The sequence below is a fragment of the Rhinopithecus bieti genome, unplaced genomic scaffold, assembly GCF_001698545.2.
Source record: "Rhinopithecus bieti isolate Rb0 unplaced genomic scaffold, ASM169854v2 scaffold_15296, whole genome shotgun sequence".
NCBI lineage: Eukaryota > Metazoa > Chordata > Mammalia > Primates > Cercopithecidae > Rhinopithecus > Rhinopithecus bieti.
The window spans coordinates 1,209,989-1,226,936 of record NW_016809075.1 but is presented as its reverse complement, the minus strand read 5'-3'; the positions used below and the strand labels follow the sequence as shown (position 1 = coordinate 1,226,936).

The window sequence follows — 16,948 nt, the reverse complement described above, 5'->3', positions numbered from 1 at the left end:
AAATAAATAAATAAATAAAAAATAAAAAATAAAAAATAAAAAATAAAAAATAAAAAATTCATTGGGTGTGGTGGCATGTGCATGTAATCCCAGCTACTTGGGAGGCTGAGTGATCCTCCTGCCTCAGCCTCCCGAGTAGCTGGGACTATGGGAGCACACCATCATACTCGGCTAATCTTTTGATTTGTTTTTTTTTTTTTGAGACGGAGTCTCGCTCTGTCCCCAGGCTGGAGTGCAGTGGCGTGATCTCGGCTCACTGCAAGCTCGGCCTCCTGGGTTCACACCATTCTCCTGCCTCAGTCTCCTGAGTAGCTGTGACTACAGGCGCCCGCCACCACACCTGGCTAATTTTTTGTTGTTGTTGTATTTTTAGTAGAGACGGGGTTTCACCGTGGTCTCCATCTCCTGACCTTGTGATCTGCCCGCCTCGGCCTCCCAAAGTGCTGGGATTACAGGCGTGAGCCACCACGCCCGGCCTTGATTTTTTTTTATAGAGATAGGGTTTTGCCATGTTGCCCAGGCTGGTTTTGAACTCCTAGGCTCGAGCGACCCTCCCATAGCACTGGGATTTGCAGGCATGAGCCACCACACCTGGACCAATGTGCTTGTTTTAAGCTAAGCATTATCACAAAAGAGTAAAAAAGTTTAAAAAATTAAAAAGTTAATAAAGTAAAAATGTTACAGTAAGCTAAGGTTAAAGTGTTATTGAAGAAAGAAAAACATTTAAAAAATAAATGTAGCGTAGCATAAGTGTGCAGGGTTCATAAAGTCCACAGTAGTGTACAGTAATGCCCAGGACTTCCCATTCACTCACCCCTCACTCACTGGACATTTAGATACATGAATACCACTGTGTCACAACTGCCTCCAGCATTCAGTACCGTAACAGGCTGTACAGGTTTGTAGCCTAGAAGCACTAGGCTATACCATGTAGCCTAGGTGTATAGTAGGCTTTACTATCTAGGTGTGTGTAAGTGTACTCTGTGTGATGTTCACACAACTATGAACTCGCCTAACATCACACCTCTCAGAGCGAATCCCTGTCGTGAGCGATGCGTGACTGTATTTGTGAGTCTTTGCCCAAGTGCTTCTGCCCAGGCTCTCCCTGCTCTGTCTGGCCCTGCAAGCACTCATCTCAAGACAGCGAGCCTCACCATGCTGGTCTGGGTAAATTTGAGGCTGTGAAGAAGCCAGACTGTCTGGAAGAGGACCGCCCAGACCCCATGCTGCCCCTCCATGGGTCTGCTGGAATCTCCTGTTCATGCATGTGCCCTTCCCAGCACTGAACTGACAGCCTGGTGCAGGGCAGGTGTGTGGTCAACGGTGTCCCACCACCCTGAACTCCTCACCTGATATGCAGCAGAAGCCGCACTCCAGATGAAGCCCTCAGGAAACCGTCCGTACAGAAACTCATCCTCCCTGGCCAGTGGCATGCCATTGTTGGTAATGACCTCTGTGTAGTACCTGGCGGAGGCTCTTGCTGTGCGAGGCCTGTTCGTGTTGTTGAAATCAACATGGTAAAGTCCAAACTTGACCGTGTGGCCATTCAGCCACTCAAAGTTGTCCATCAGAGACCAGGCGACATACCCTCGAAGGTCTACACCATCGAGCCTGTAGGCTGGGAACATCCCAAAGGGAGCAGAGGACAGCTTGACACCAGGAGTCAGGACCTCCACACAGCCAACCCAGTGTCAGCTCCTCAATTCAAGGTTGTTGTCCTAAAAGTGACATATGTCCTGAAAGACCAACAGATCATCTGTCGATCTTACTTTTTTGCCAGTACCTATGACTCCACAGCAAGCATTAATGACTGATCATCTCCAAATCAAATTCTTCTGTTGGGGTAAAGAAACATGTCCCAAATTCAAGAGTCTCAGCCCACTTAGGAAGTTAAGCCCAATGCATCTGTAGTCCCAGCTACTGGGGAGGCTGAGGCAGGAGAATTGCTTGAACTTGGGAGGCGGAGGTTGCAGTGAGCCAAGATCACACCACTGCACTCCAGCCTGGGCAACAGAGTGAGACTCTGTCTCAAAAAAAAAAAAAAAAAAAAAAAAAAAGATCAGTGAGACAAAAGTTGATTTTAGGCCAGGCTCAGTGGTTCACGCCTGTAATCTTAACACTTTGGGAGGCAGAGGCAGGTGGATCACTTGAAGTCAGGAGTTTGAAATCAGCCTGGCCAACATGGTGAAACCCCATCTCTACTAAAAATACAAAAAAATTAGCCGGGCGTGATGGCCACTGCACTCCAGTCTGGGTAACACAGCAAGACTGAATCTCAGAAAAAAAAAAAAGGAAGTTTGAATTTACACAACTTTCTTGTTTTACGTGCATAAGATACGCTCTATGAAGGCAGAAATTTGTGTTTTGTTCATTGCTCTGTTCCCAGCACCTAAAATAATGAATGAATGGACCCATGACAATAGGAATATTCTGCTGGGGACCCTGTGTGTGTGGTGTTTGTGGTTTTCCTTTGCAGAGACAACCATAGCCTTTTTTCCCCCAGCTTCTCGAGGAACATATAACCCCCAAACAGATCAAGAATTATGGAGTTGGGACCTAAGAGAGAGACCTGTTGGTGGCTCATAAATCATCCTGGCAAAACATTTCAGGCACATGACCCAGGGAATGTGGGAAGGTTTCTTTAAAGGGAACTGAACCCTCACATACCTTTCAAAGCCTCATTGATATAGGTTTTGTGGTAAAATATCCTACTGGTATCCTCTGCGTTCGGATCGGTCAGCCCCACTCCATTTTCGGTGATGTAAATGGGAATGTCACCATACTCTTCCTTGATCCAGTTCAGCAGCCTTCGCATCCCCCATGGCGCAGCTCTGTTCACTGCTGTGGAAGGCCACGAAGGGTCCTCCTCCTCGGCCATCTCCTGGTCATCTTCGTAGGAGGGTGGGTTTAGCCTGGGTGTTTTGTACTGCACGATTCTGGAGGAGTATGTGTTGAGGCAGAAGACGTCGGCCGTCGCCCTGATGAACCTCTTCTCTTCCTCAGTGAAGCCTGGCAGGCGGGAGGTGGCTAAGTGCTGCAGTTCACTCCTGTTCCCCACTTTCCACTTCATGGCGTCAGGATAGTCTCCGTTTCTAAAAATGGGGTGGGCAAACCAGCCCAGGGAGAACTGCAGCATTCGGTCAGCGGCTTCCACATCTCTGGGGACCCCTGGTGACTTGGGCTCTGCCCAGTGTGTACTGAGGCTCAGCGAGATGACCCCCTTCTGCTGCTGCCTGTATTTCTCATCGTACGTGTGATAGACTCTGGCATGGGCTTTGATGACGGCGTGGGCTATCCTATATGGTGCCCAGCCTGGGTCCTTCACCCCTGGGGGAAATTCCCCTGAGCCATAACCCAGCCATGCCAGGTACATGGGCTCATTAAAAGTCATCCAGAACTTGACTCTGTCACCAAAGGTCTGGAAACAAAAGTCTGCGTAGCTGTCAAACAACTCAATCAAGGCAGGATTCTCCCAGCCTCCGATATCCTGGAGGGCCTGGGGCAGGTCCCAATGGAACAATGTCACCATAGGAAAGATGTTGCTTGCCATCAAGCCATCAATCAGCCTATTGTAATAATCAACCCCGTGACTGTTGATAGAGCTGTTTCTCCCAGTTGGGAAAATCCGAGACCAGGAGATAGAGAAGCGATAGGCCTTCACCTTCAAAGCTCGGAGCATATTCAGATCGGCATCCAGCTGGTGATAGCTGTCACAGGCGATGTCTCCAGTGGCATTGTCTTTCACATTGCTCCCTGGTGTGTGGGTAAAGTTATCCCAGATGCTGGGGCCTTTGCCGTCGGCATCCCACCCGCCTTCGATCTGATAAGCGGAAGAGGACACGCCCCACAGAAAGTCATCCCGGAAGGTCCCGTGGTAGAACAAATCTCTTTCAAACTTGGGTTGGCTGGAGAACTTTTCCCAAACGACTTTAGCCTTGGAGGGCACCTCAGATGGAAAAGCGAAGGCTCTGGCTTTGGAGGGGAGGTTTGCTGTATTAGGTCGTGGCAGTCTTTTTGCCCCGTTGGTGAGGAAACCGTTCTTTTCTATGATGCTAGTGAAAAAGTAGGCAGATTTCCTGGGAGTCCTTGACTTGCTGCTGTCGTTGAAGTTGACATGGTGCAGGCCAAACCTCTGGCTGTAACCAGAGGGGCCTTCGAAGCCATCAATGAGGGAACGAGCAATGTAGGAACGAACATCCACGGAGTCTTCCTTGATAGCTGTGAAGAAAAATAAAAATTAGATTTATTTATTTATGAATTTATTTAATTGAGATGGGGTCTCACTGTGTTGCCCAGGCTGGTCTCAAACTCCTGGACTCAAGTGATCCTTCCAAGTAGCTGGGACTGACTACAGGAGTGAGCTAGCACACCTCTATTTTATTTATTTATCTTCTGAAGACCAGTCAGTGCAGTCGTGAGAAGGGGGAGCAGGGTATTAGAAGCTGTTTGATCTGTAACTCGTTGTGAACAGTCAACTGAGATAAGTTATTACCTCAGATCAGCGAGGACTGTTTTCAATAAAATAGTTTTATTGAAAATTAGAAGTATAGTCTCTGTTATTAATGTTGATTTTAAAAGTGTTCCTTTTGACATGAAAGTTTTGGGGTGAGTTGGGTTACCCTCTAAATGTTCACCCTTTTCCTCCTCAGAATGGATAAAAGGAAAATCCACAAGATCCTCACAAAACATCAGGCCACTTTTGTGGCCATAAATCTCAAAGCAAAGGAGCATCCTCATCTTCAAATAAATAATGGAGGGGATGTGTCCCATGTGTTACCGCCAGGATGTCTTGGTTTTATATGGAATACACAAATCAATCTTTTTTTTTTTTTTTTTTTTTGAGACAGAGTCTCGCTCTGTCACCCGGGCTGAGTGCAGTGGCCAGATCTCAGCTTATTGCAAGCTCTGCCTCCCGGGTTCACACCATTCTCCTGCCTCAGCCTCCCGAGTAGCTGGGACTACAGGCGTCCCCACCTCGCCCGGCTAGTTTTTTGTATTTTTTAGTAGAGACAGGGTTTCACCATGTTAGCCAGGATGGTCTCGATCTCCTGACCTCGTGATCCGCCCGTCTCGGCCTCCCAAAGTGCTGGGATTACAGGCTTGAGCCACCGCGCCCGGCCCATAAATCAATCTTTTAACAATATGCTTTTGCTTTTCCTTGTTTATGTTTAGTAATATTGACATTAAGTGACAACATATTTCATATTTTAAAAAAGAAATAAACCAGCCAGGGCAACATGACCAGACTCTGTCTTTTTTCTCTATAAAAAAGAAAGAAAGAAAGAAAATTAGCCTGGCATGGTGGTGTGCGCCTGTAATCCCAGCCACTTGGGAGGCTGAGGTGGGAGGATTGCTTGAGCCCAGGAGGTCAAGGCTGCAGTGAGCCAAGATCATGCCAGTGTGATCCAGCATGGGCATCAGAGCAAGACCCTGTCTAAAACAATAAAAATTAAAATAAATAAATAAATAAAGCCTAAAACATATATTCCCTGGTACAGTGCATTGAATGGTGGCCCGCAAAAGATATGTCTAAATTCTAACCCTTGGTACCAGTGAATACAACCTTATTTGGAAAAAGGATCTTTGCAGATGTAATTAAGTTAATGAGCTCAAGATAAGAACATCCTGGGTTAACTAAGGACTGACCTGTGAGATGAAACCTGTTTGCCATACCTTTCCAATTGGAATACAAAGACATATGAAATAGTACGTTAGGCAAGAATGAGACCGTAGCTGTGGATCCATTGAATCAAAATCAATGGCATAGAATGTAGATTTTATAGTCAGTTAGAGGAAATGAAGACCAGTGTGGCTGGAGCAATGAGGGAAGAGTTAACGGGTTGGAGTCCGGAGGATCACTGGAGCCTAAGAGTGTGAGGCTGCAGTGAGCTATGAACATGCCACTCTCTTCCAGCCTATGTGATAAAGCAAGACCCTGACTCTTAAAAAAAAAAAGATGAGGCCGGGCGCGGATCCCCAGCCTCGGAGGTGAAGGAGGACAAAAAAGCAGCGGATATCCATGCCCCATCGATGTGTAGGAATTCCGAGCGTACTGGACCGGACAAGCTACCTGGCTAAAGCACGGTGAAGACACCGTAACCCCGTCTCTACTGCAAACAACTACTATAACAAATCTTTACATGCCGTCGAACAGAGTAGAAGCGCTGACGCTTGTAGTAGCACAGCTAACTACGCGGAAAGGACTGAGAGACAGGAGAATCGGCCTGTTGACAACATGCGGGAGGCGGAGGCCTTAGCAGGTAAGAGCCGAGATCCAATGACTGGCTATCAAAACAACACTTTTCAGCCTTGGAGGTGAGATACAGAGCGACGGAACTACAGATTCTCAAAAAAAAAAAAAAAAAAAAAAAAAAAGACAAAAAAAAGATCGATGAGACAAGCTTTGATAATTGGCGGATAGGAAACTCAGCGATGTGGCAGTAATGTACGGAGGTGATGGTAATTCCTCTAGATTACTAGTTCAGGACGCTGGGCCCAGTATGGTCTCATGCCTTGTATCCCCAACACTTTGGGACAGTCGTCATGTATTGTCAAGATATACACGGTTTGACCCAGTAGTTTATGAGCCCAGACACTGGGCGAGCCAAGGTGAAGAGAACTCTTGTTCAAAAAAAAAAAAAAAAAAAAAAAAAAAAAAGCCAGGCAATGAGGTGGTGTGCAGCTGTGGTTCCCAGCTAAAGAGGCTAAGGGTGGGAGGTTGGGCTTGAGCTTAGGACGTTGAGGCTGCAGTGAGCATGTTTAATGCCACCTGCAACTCCGAGCTCTCCAACGACAACACAGCAAGACCTGTCTCAAAAACAAAACAAAACAAAACAAAAATCACAGGAGCAAGACAGGAAGGACATGAATGCAACCCTTGATGGGAAAGAGAGTTAGGAAAGCTGATGTGAAGGACTCCCCATCTATTACTACCAATAATGCTTTCTTTGGCTCCATTTCCCTAGGAGACTTTCTTTGTCCCATTAAACCGAAACTGTGAAGGCCTGGAGAATACCATACCCACCTTCCAATCAACTAAGCACACAATATGCATATGATCTATATCTTCTCTGAAAACCCGTCATTGAATATATTGATTGAAGTAGTCTACTCTCAAGTAATTCATCAAAGAGATTTTCACTTTCCCAATATGGGCATTAGCCATTCGGCGCGCGAAAAGGCCAGGTATAAAATTCCTGGAACTTATCGCTCGGCTGAAGAGGTAAGCTTCACAAGGGAAACACCAAACGTCGGACAAGCAGATTCTCTCCTTATATCACCCCAGGGCACCACACGAATCCAAGAAGGATTGAGGTCTGGGGCCACGCATACAGAGATTCACGTGGTGAGGAGAAGCCATCCAATGGTATCATAGCTAGGGATGTCAGGGTATCCGTGGGGGCGTGGCTGATGAGGCGAGAGGTGTAAAATGCGACAGACCCAGAAAATCAGCGGAGCCTTTCAGGAGCTGCTTCTCTGCCTCTGTGAACTTGGGGAGTTGAGCCACAGGAATGGGGGCACGTCTGGTTCATCTGTTTGATTATGGGTCCTAGGTGGCTGGACTAAGGTCCCCATTTGGTCGCACAATGAGGATGGATGTAGTCGCAAAGCGCAGCCCAGCATGACGGAAGTGCAAGAAGCGCTCAGAGGCTCTCAAGGTCCTCCAGGCTCCTCTCTTGGAAACAGGGGGTTCCGGCCCAGTACTGAGTTCAGTCACAATGCCCCACAATGCGAGACCACGACACACTTGCTGCTGTGGAGCGCTTGATGGCGGGGCGAATGTAGTAGTTCCAGGTTCTGGCGATGGAGCACTTAAGTTCCGAGATCCTAAGTGAACGTCACCATTACTGTGAACACAAGTGCGAAGGAAACACAGGTGATTAGTAAGTAACAACAATGACACAACAGGACTAATAACAATAACAAGTCAACAACATGTCAACAAGTCAATAAAGACAAGCAACAACTTGACACGTGTCAATATTGACCAACATCCAGCAGCTAATGTTAACACATCAAGTCATCAACAAATAACAACGTTGACCACTGACGTCAAGATTGTAAACTAGCAATAATAAAGTTAACAAGTTAACAACAATATAACAACAAGTTAAGACTGACACTAACAATGCAACAAGTCAACAATGTCAAGAAATCCACATCAAATGTCAACAAAGTCAATAATACTCAATGATGTTATGTTCACATCGGTAACATCAATACCAACGTGAATGGCATCAGCAAATCAACACCAATGTGAAAAGGTCAACAATATCAAGTCAACAATGTCAACAAGTCAACACCAATATCATCAGCAAAGTCAACAAGTCAACAGCAATTCTTCAACATTGTCAACAAAATAACAACAGCATCAACAACCACATTAACAATAACAACTAACATGTATTGGGCACCTACTACTTAATGAATTCTCTCATGTAATCCTCACCACAACCTCATATGGCAGGTACAATTATTATCATCACTATAGAGATGGGGAAAACAAGATCCAGAGCTGTGCAGTAACTCCACAAGGCCCAGAGTCAGGAGTAAAGTGAGAACAAGCCCCTGGCAGTCTGACTCCAAGCCTGTTACTGTTACCCACACTGCTATTCTGCCTCTGTCCTTAATAAGTGCTTGTTGAGAAATTAGTCCATGGGTAGGATTATTTTAATTAGCACACAAGGGAGAGGAGGGCTCTTTCCTGCCTATTTGTTCTTTTTTCTATTTAATGGAATCTCAGAAGAAAAACCAAACTAGGAGTTTCTTTGTAGACTTAACTCATGCTCTTACAAACAGCAACAGCTTTTTGTGGGAAGCAGGGACAAAAGGAGGGTGTCTGAAATATAACAAGCCTAGATTTAAATCTTGACTCTGTCCCTAACTTGTTAACCTGGACAATTTGCTCTCTCAACTTCAGCTGACTTGTTGGCAAGAAGTGGGTAATTATGGATCCATCTGGGATGATTAAATACGTGTATATAAAGCGTTGAGCAGAAACTCAGAGAGCAGGAGTGAGCTTGCTAAATCTTAGCTTGCTTTCCTTTTTCCTTTTTATCATCTGAAGAGGATGACACTTACCTCTGAAGAATTTCATGTCAAAATATGCCATAATCACTAAAACGCCTGGCTGCTTCTCACATCCCAAATATTAGTCCTTAATTGAGTTCTAAACTCGAATGGCAAACTGTGTTCCTTTCCCAAAAGCAAGGATGTCTTTCTTCTAAATTAGCCAGTGTCAGGAAGGGAGCTCAGTGGAATATCAGACAACCATCAAAAAAAGTCATAGCAACCGCTTAATAATAGGTAAAAGTGCTAATGACATGATATCAAGTAAACAGTGAGCAACAATCTGAGGTGCCCTGTGACAACATCATAAGTCCAAAGAAGCCAAGACTGGAAGGAAATATTGTAAAATAATAAAAGACTTTTTTGTTTTGTTTTGTTTTGAGACAGAGTCTCACTCTGTCACCAAGCTGGAATGCAGTGGCGCAATCTCGCTTCACTACAACCTCCACCTCCTGGGTTCAAGCAATTCTCCTGCCTCAGCCTCCCGAGTAGCTGGGACTACAGGTGCCTGTCACCATGCCTGGCTAATTTTTGTATTTTTAGTAGAGACAGGGTTTCACTATGTTGGCCAGGCTGGTCTCGAACCCCTGATCTTGTGATCCGCCCGCCTCGGCCTCCCAAAGTGCTGGGTTTATAGGTGTGAGCCACTATGCCTGTCCCAAGACATTTTTTTCTTTAATTTTTTTCCTCAATAGTTGCTATGAACTGAATGAGGTCCCCCATCAAAATTCATATGTTGAAGCCCTAATCCCCAGTGTGATAGTATTTGGAGATGGGGCCTTTGAGGGGTGATTAGGTTTAGAGGAGGTCGTGAGGATGGGACTCTCATGGTGGTGGTATTAGTGTCCTTATAAGAAGAGATACCAGTGAGTTCTTCCAGCCACCTCCATATGAGGACAGCAAGAAGGTAGCTGCCTGCAGGCCAGGAAGAGAGCCCTTACCAGAACCCAGCCATGCTGGTCCCTTGATCTTGGACTTCCCCAGCTCCAGAATGGTGGAAAGCAAATATCTGTTGTTTAAACCACCAGTCTATGGTGTTTTGTTATCACAGCTCAAGCTCACTAAGACAGTGGTATTCTAACATTCAACTAATAAATAAAGGGAAGAATTGAAGGAGAAGAGTGAAGGGGACTTTCTCATCAAAGTCTCTGTAAAGATATCTCAGGAGCCACAGTTCAAAGGGGAAGAAAAGCCTAAGAAGAAAAGGTTTAGATACGTTTTATAACAAGGAGTGAAACAGAAGATTTCAAACCTTCCATTTTCAGAAGGTGGGTGGTGGAATGACTCCATATGTGCAGTCACTTGCTGTTCAAGAGCTGAAGGGAAGCTCTGACTTATGTGCTACGATGTTTGACATTCCATGGAGTCATTTATTCATAGTGTTCCAGCTCACCCTCGTTATGGTCTTTTTGAAGAGTTCTGTAATTTTGCTATGTGTGTTAGTGTCATCTTCCCTAAAAGGCTATCACATGTCCAGGGCATGGCTGTGACCCCTCTTTAACACCTAGCACAGGGCACAGGAAATAGTATTTTTTTTTTTTCTTTTTTTGAGATGAAGTTTCACTTTGTCACCCAGGCCCCCCAGGCTGGAGTGCACTGGCATGATCTCGGCTCACTACAACTTCTACCTCCCAGGATGAAGTAATTCTCCTGCTTCAGCCTCCCAAGTAGATGGGATTACAGGCACCCACCACCACACTTGGCTAATTTTTGTATTTTAGTAGAGATGGGGTTTCTCCATGTTGGCCAGGCTGGTCTCGAACTCCTGACCTTAGGTGATCTGCCTGCCTTGGCCTACCCAAAGAGTTGAGATTACAGGTGTGAGCCACCGCACCTGGCTGGAAATACTCATCTTTAGAACAGAACCCAAGGCCAGGTGCGGTGGCTTACGCCTGTAATCCCAGCATTTTGGGAGGCCGAGGCAGGTGGATCACAAGGTCAGGAGTTCAAGACCAGCCTGGCCAAGATGGTGAAATCCTGTCTCTACTAAAAATAAAAAAAAATTAGCCAGGTGTGGTGGCATGCGCCTGTAGTCCCAGCTACTCGGGAGGCTGAGGCAGGAGAATCCCTTGAACCTGGGAGGCGGAGGTTGCAGTGAGCCAAGATCGCGCCACTGCACTCTAGGCTGGGTGACAGAGTGAGACTGCATTTCAAAAAAAAAAAAAGAACAGAACCCAGTGACAGGGAAAAGGCAGACTAACATGTCCATCCTGAAGAACGCTGCCAGAGAAAGCTGGTGGGTTTTCTGGGAGATTCTGAAGAAAAAGGGAAATAATGGAAAAGACCTATAACCATTTAAAATTTTGTGCCAAGTGTATACACCCCCTTCTTGTTGAAACGATGCCCTGACTGGCATCTGGAAAGCCATTGCCTCCTTGCCTCTTCTTTCTCTGCCTCCTCAGCTCTCAGCGAGCGTATTGAGGAGTAAAGCATAGGTCCTTGGCCCACCCTAGTCAGTTGTCATGGCCAGGACCCAACAATGGGTTCAGGGTGGGTATGTGGCCCACTGAGAGACCATGGGATACAGGTACACTTCTGTTGGAAAGGACAGAAAAGAGCTGAGCTTTTTTCGCTACTGTTCTTGAAATAACAGAAACAGGGATGCTGCCATCTGGCTGCAAAGTAGCCCAAGAATAAAGCTGACGAGGGGAACAACAGAGGGAGAACTGGGGAGGTGGCATCGCTTGTGCGCTGATAAAATTCCACCCTGATCAGGCTAAATGAAGAATTTTAAACCTCCTGAATGAGTAAATTATCTCCTTGCTTGTCACTTTGAGTTGAGCTTTCTGTCACTTGTCACTAAGTGACATGAGGAACTTGATTTGGAGTCAAGAAGACACGGGCTCAAATCCTGACTTCCACCTGGCGACTCACTAGCAATGCCATCATGACCACATTGTTTATCCTGTCTGAGCCTCACTCATCCATCAGTGCTATCCTGAGGATGTAGTAACTATTATATTTTAAAAGTACCAGTACAGTGTCTGGACAAAATAACGTGATCAACAATTTTTTTTTTTTTTTTTTTTTTTTTTTTTTTTTTTGAGACAGGGTCTTGCTCTGTTGACCAGGCTGGAGTGCAGTGGCAAAATCTTGGCTCACTGCAGCCTCTGCATACCAGGCTCAAGCGATCCTCCCACCTCAGTCTCCTGGATAGGTGGGATCACAGGCATGCACCACTATGCCCGGCTAATTTTTGTATTTTTTTGCAGAGACGGGATTTCGCCATGTTGCCCAGTCTGGTCTTGAATTCCTGGACTCAAGCAATCTGCCTGCCTCGGCCTCCCACAGTAATGAGATTACTGGCATGAGCCACTACACCTGGCCAGGTGATTAACAATTTAATTAATAATTTGTGGTTCCTTCTCTCCCCCTGATTTCCTTTAAAGATAGAACAAAAAGTAAAGGTTTGCTGATGGAAGAAAACAGAGATAATGACTTTCTTCCAGCCAATGTCCTTTCTCCTCCAATTAGTAGGAGCTGCAGGGATGAGAAGTACCTTAAAAGAGGCCACTCCTGGGTCAGAGATGCCGGGAGGGTGTTGGCCGGTGCCATAGCCTGCGTAGCTCATCACCCACGGCTCATGGAAGGTCACCCACAGCTTCACACGGTCCCCAAATGTGGAGAAGCAGAAGGCCGCGTAGTCCAGGAAGGCATCCACCACGCTCTCATTCTGCCATCCGCCATGATCCTGCAGGGCCTGAGGCAGGTCCCAGTGGAACAGCGTGGCCATGGGCTGGATGCCCGCGTCCCGCAGCCTGTCAATCAGCTTGTTGTAGTAGGCGACGCCTGGGAGGCTGGGGCTGCTCCCATGCCCGGTGGGGAAGATCCGGGACCAGGAAATGGAGAACTTGTACACCTGAGCCCGGAGGCCGCGAAGCAGGGTGACGTCAGAGGCCACCTTGTGGTAGCTGTCGCTGGCCACCTCCGGCGTCGCTTGACCCTCAGTGGTGTTCAGGGGCCTGCGTGGATCCCAGATGCTCGCCCCTCTCCCGCCCTCGGCCCAGCCTCCTTCCACGTTAAAGGCTCCCGTGGAGGCACCCCAGAGAAAGCCTTCGGGGAAAGTGTCCTGCAGGAAGGCGTCCCTTTCCGCCCTGGACTGATTGGCAAATGCTTCCCAGACTCTCTGATAGGCCGAGGCAGGAGAGGAGCCCGCGATCTCGTGGTCCTGCTGCTCCTCAGGCTGAAGGGCCAGGCTGCCAGTCAGAGAACAAGACATGCTGCGGGATTGAAGGGACATAAAGGGGCATAGTAATGAATGACAGAGGCAGTTACAAATGCCCCCTATGGATGACTACTGTGTTTAATCAGAAACGATTCCAGAAATACTGAGTCAAGTCATATCTGCAAAGCCATGGGCAGTAAGTAACTGGTAGATGGGAAAATTATTATTATTACCCCTTCTGAGGTGAGTGATTCTTGCTCTTTCATGGTTAAAACAGGAACAATGCTACTGTTCTCTCTATTAGATTGCCCTCGAATATTGTCTTCAGTGCTGGTGCCATACTTTATTCTTCTTATAATTCATTATTTGTAAAACATAGCTAATAATAACAATGACTCCAGTTTATTGAGCCTTGATTCTGCACTGGCCACTGTGATAAGAATGGATGTGTATTATCTCATTTAATTTTCCCAACAAATTTATGATATGGGTACTACAATGATTTATCTTCACCCTGCACAGGAGGAAACTGAGACTTAAAGAAATGGAGGCTGGGTGCGGTGGTGCGCGCCTGTAATCCCAGCACTTTGGGAGGCCGAGGCAGGTGGATCACGAGGTCAGAAGTTCGAGACCAGCCTGACCAACATGGAGAAACCCCATCTCTACTAAAAATACAAAATTAGCCAGGCATGGTGGTGGGGGCCTGTAATCCCAGCTACTCAGGAGGCTGAGGCAGGAGAATCACTTGAACCTAGGAGGTAGAGGCTGCGGTGAGCTGAGATCGTGCCATTGCACTCCAGCCTGGGCAACAAGAGCGAAACTCCGTCAAAAAAAGAAGAAAGAAAGAAAAGAAAGACAGACAAAAGAAAGGAAGGAAGGAAGGAGAAACTTCCTGACTTCAGGGAGCCAGCAGCTGTTAGCAGCTGGTACAGAAGTACACTGATGTGGACTGACTAAATATTAGTCCTGGCTACTGCCTCCTTTCTTATTCATACTGCTTGGATTTCAGACATAATGGCAGGAGCTCAAGCATCCATCCTGGACCATGAGGCAGAAACCTTGTTAAAGGTGACAAAGCAACAACAAAGGAGCCTGGATTCCTGGTTATGAGTAACTTCTCCTTGCACACAGCTTGCAGGTGGTGGAGCAGCTTCTGTGCTTTTAACCTCATATACATACATGTTTATGTGCATGTATGTGTGTGTATATATGTATATGCATATGAAATAAAACATCACATAAAAGTGCACGCTGCATTTATACAAAATATGGTCTGATATTTTCTATTTTGTTCTAGTCCATCTTCCTCCCTCCCACTCTCCTTTCCTCTTTTTTCTTTCTTTTTTTTCCAATTGTGATTGCCAACTTCTAAATTGATTTCAGTCAGGAGTCATGTCCTGCAGGCGGGAAAGCATGCATGCTGCAAATTACAGCCAGCAGAGGGCGGCCTTGAGGAGTGCGGCACATGTCTGGGGAAAAGGAGGTGGAGTACTAGAGTATCTCCCTGTCACACAGCCATCGCGTGGAGAGCCGATGGCGCCTATACCAGGCTGGCCCACGGCGCAGAACTGGGAGAAGTGACAGGGACACCGCACAGGTATTTTCCTCTCAAAGAGCGAAGCCTGGGACCGGGTCACCCTGCAGGAGGCGTCTTCTAAAACTAAGCGCCTTCTGTTTCACTCAGCATCAACTCCCTGACATTTGCTAGAGCAGGGGGAAAGGGAAATGATCCTCTCCTTTGTTGATTATCCCAACACATGTGCGACTGTGGAGCGCACCCAGTGATGCGGCGCCGCCCCTCGGTGCTCAGCCTCTGCGCATTCACGATTCCCATAAACACAGCCCCTTCTTCTCCGAATCTCGCTCTCACCCAGCCCTCCTGGCCCTGACTCTGTCCTCCTGGATTGCATGAAAAGAGTTTTGAGGAAACAAATAAACCGTCCTGGGATGAAACAGAACTTGCTGTACAGGCTTGGGCCTGGGAACCCTGGGTTTGCCGGCCACGGGAAGGGATTTAGCACATTTTGGCGCCTCAGGCTCCACACCCAGGACTCCTAAGTTCTCCCTTTTTTAGGGTGCAGTTCTGTGTGTCTCCTGCCACATTCTCATGTGAGAGTTGTTTTGGGGTCTCTCTGTCTCCCCTATAAAGTCAAAGATTCTGAAGGAGAAAGCTATGTTAGTCCTTTCTGAATCACTCCCCACCCACCGCCCCTGCATTCAGCAGGTTCTCCAACCACATCCTCCTGAGTAGGAGCCTCTGGCTGTCCGTTTAATGTAAGCCCATGTTGGCCCTCCCCTTCAGGCAAAGCACTACCAAGTGCTGAGAGAACCTCAGAGCTGGCAGCACTTGTAATCACTGGCTTCTCGGGGAACCCATTTTATTATGGCCTCTTGAGTTTTCTTTCCTGAAGCCACAGCCAGTCCTTCTTGGCTGACTCCAAGTTTGGTCAGGGAGCATTGGTAACCCGTGTCTGTCCATGGCAAGTCTGCACTGCCACACAAAGCCTGAGGTACAGCTGCCGCTGTGGGTCTGTTGATCTGAACTGCTGATCTGAAGTGGATTGAGAGGATGGAACAATAGAAGGGGGATATGGCTCAGGAAAGTCGAGCACTGGAAGAGGAAAGGTACAAAGAGGTGTTGTCACTGAATGACCCTGAACAGGGCTGCATTGGAAATATCAGAGGTGAGTGACAAAGAGAACTCTAGCTGAAGGTCTGGAAGTCAATTATTGTCTCCAGCCTTTGTCCCATCGATGGTGCATGAAGTTCATGCATGTAACACCCCTCCATGGAGTGCTGAGGTTCTGGGCAATTCCCAGTGCTGGCTACCATTCTATTCTTTTCTCACTTACTCAAGAAGCGTGTTGGGATATGCGTGCATGAAAGCAATGTAATTATGGGCACAACCTCAAAATCTGCTCTAATTTTTAAAAGCATATCATTTGCCTCTTTGGCACTTTAGTCATTCAGAAAGGTATTATTTACAAACCCGCTATAGATTCAAACCTCTGTCCCTAGAATGTTGTCGAGTTAGGCGTCTGGCCTGTAGCAACAGCTGGCTTTCTTGTCTACGCTGTCTCCTCCCAGGGAGGATGTTTCACCCTTCATATTGAGGAAATGGGCACAGAGAACCCATTTCTCTTACTCATCATGTAACTTCAGCGGGATGGTCAGATCTATCTTTAACCTGGCCACTCTCCCACAAGCTCACACTGTCTTCAACAAGATCTTAAACTAGAAGTCAGGGGTTCAAATCCTAGCTGGTATAGTGGCACAATCTCGGCCCACAGCAACTTCTGCCTCCTGGGCTCAAGCGATCCTCCCACCTCAGTCTCCCAAGTAGCTGGGACCATAGGTATGCACCACTATGCCTGGGCAATTTTTGTATTTTTGTAGAGACAGAGTTTCACCATGTTGCCCAGCCCAGTCTTGAACTCCTGGACTCAAGCAATCTTCCCACCTTTGCCTACCAGAGTGCTGGAATTACAGGTGTGAGCCATCATGCTAATTGTGCACAGTTGGGCGAACTGATAGATGAGAAAGCAGAACCTCGTGAGTCCCACTCAGTAAGAGACTCCCTGCTTTCTTTCTTTGTTTCTCATCAGTTGAATGACAATAATAAACTTGGTGGCCCAAGAGTTGATGACAATAGTCCTATAAGGTTATACATGTAAAAGAAACAGTATTCTACAAATATCAGTTATTGAGAGTTCA

The 16,948-nt window shown here is 46.8% G+C and overlaps 1 protein-coding gene across 1 annotated transcript in view; it reads right to left on the bottom strand.

Annotated features, from left to right (window-relative positions):
- Positions 1-16,948, bottom strand: part of LCT (lactase) — a 55,187-nt gene that overhangs the window by 18,381 nt on the left and 19,858 nt on the right. The window contains exons 6-9 of the mRNA XM_017888397.1: positions 12,569-13,289; positions 4,620-4,737; positions 2,668-4,218; positions 1,350-1,618 (exon numbers count right to left, since the gene is read on the bottom strand). Coding sequence (XP_017743886.1) covers positions 1,350-1,618; positions 2,668-4,218; positions 4,620-4,737; positions 12,569-13,289 — 2,659 coding nt within the window. The remainder of the gene's footprint in view (positions 1-1,349; positions 1,619-2,667; positions 4,219-4,619; positions 4,738-12,568; positions 13,290-16,948) is intronic.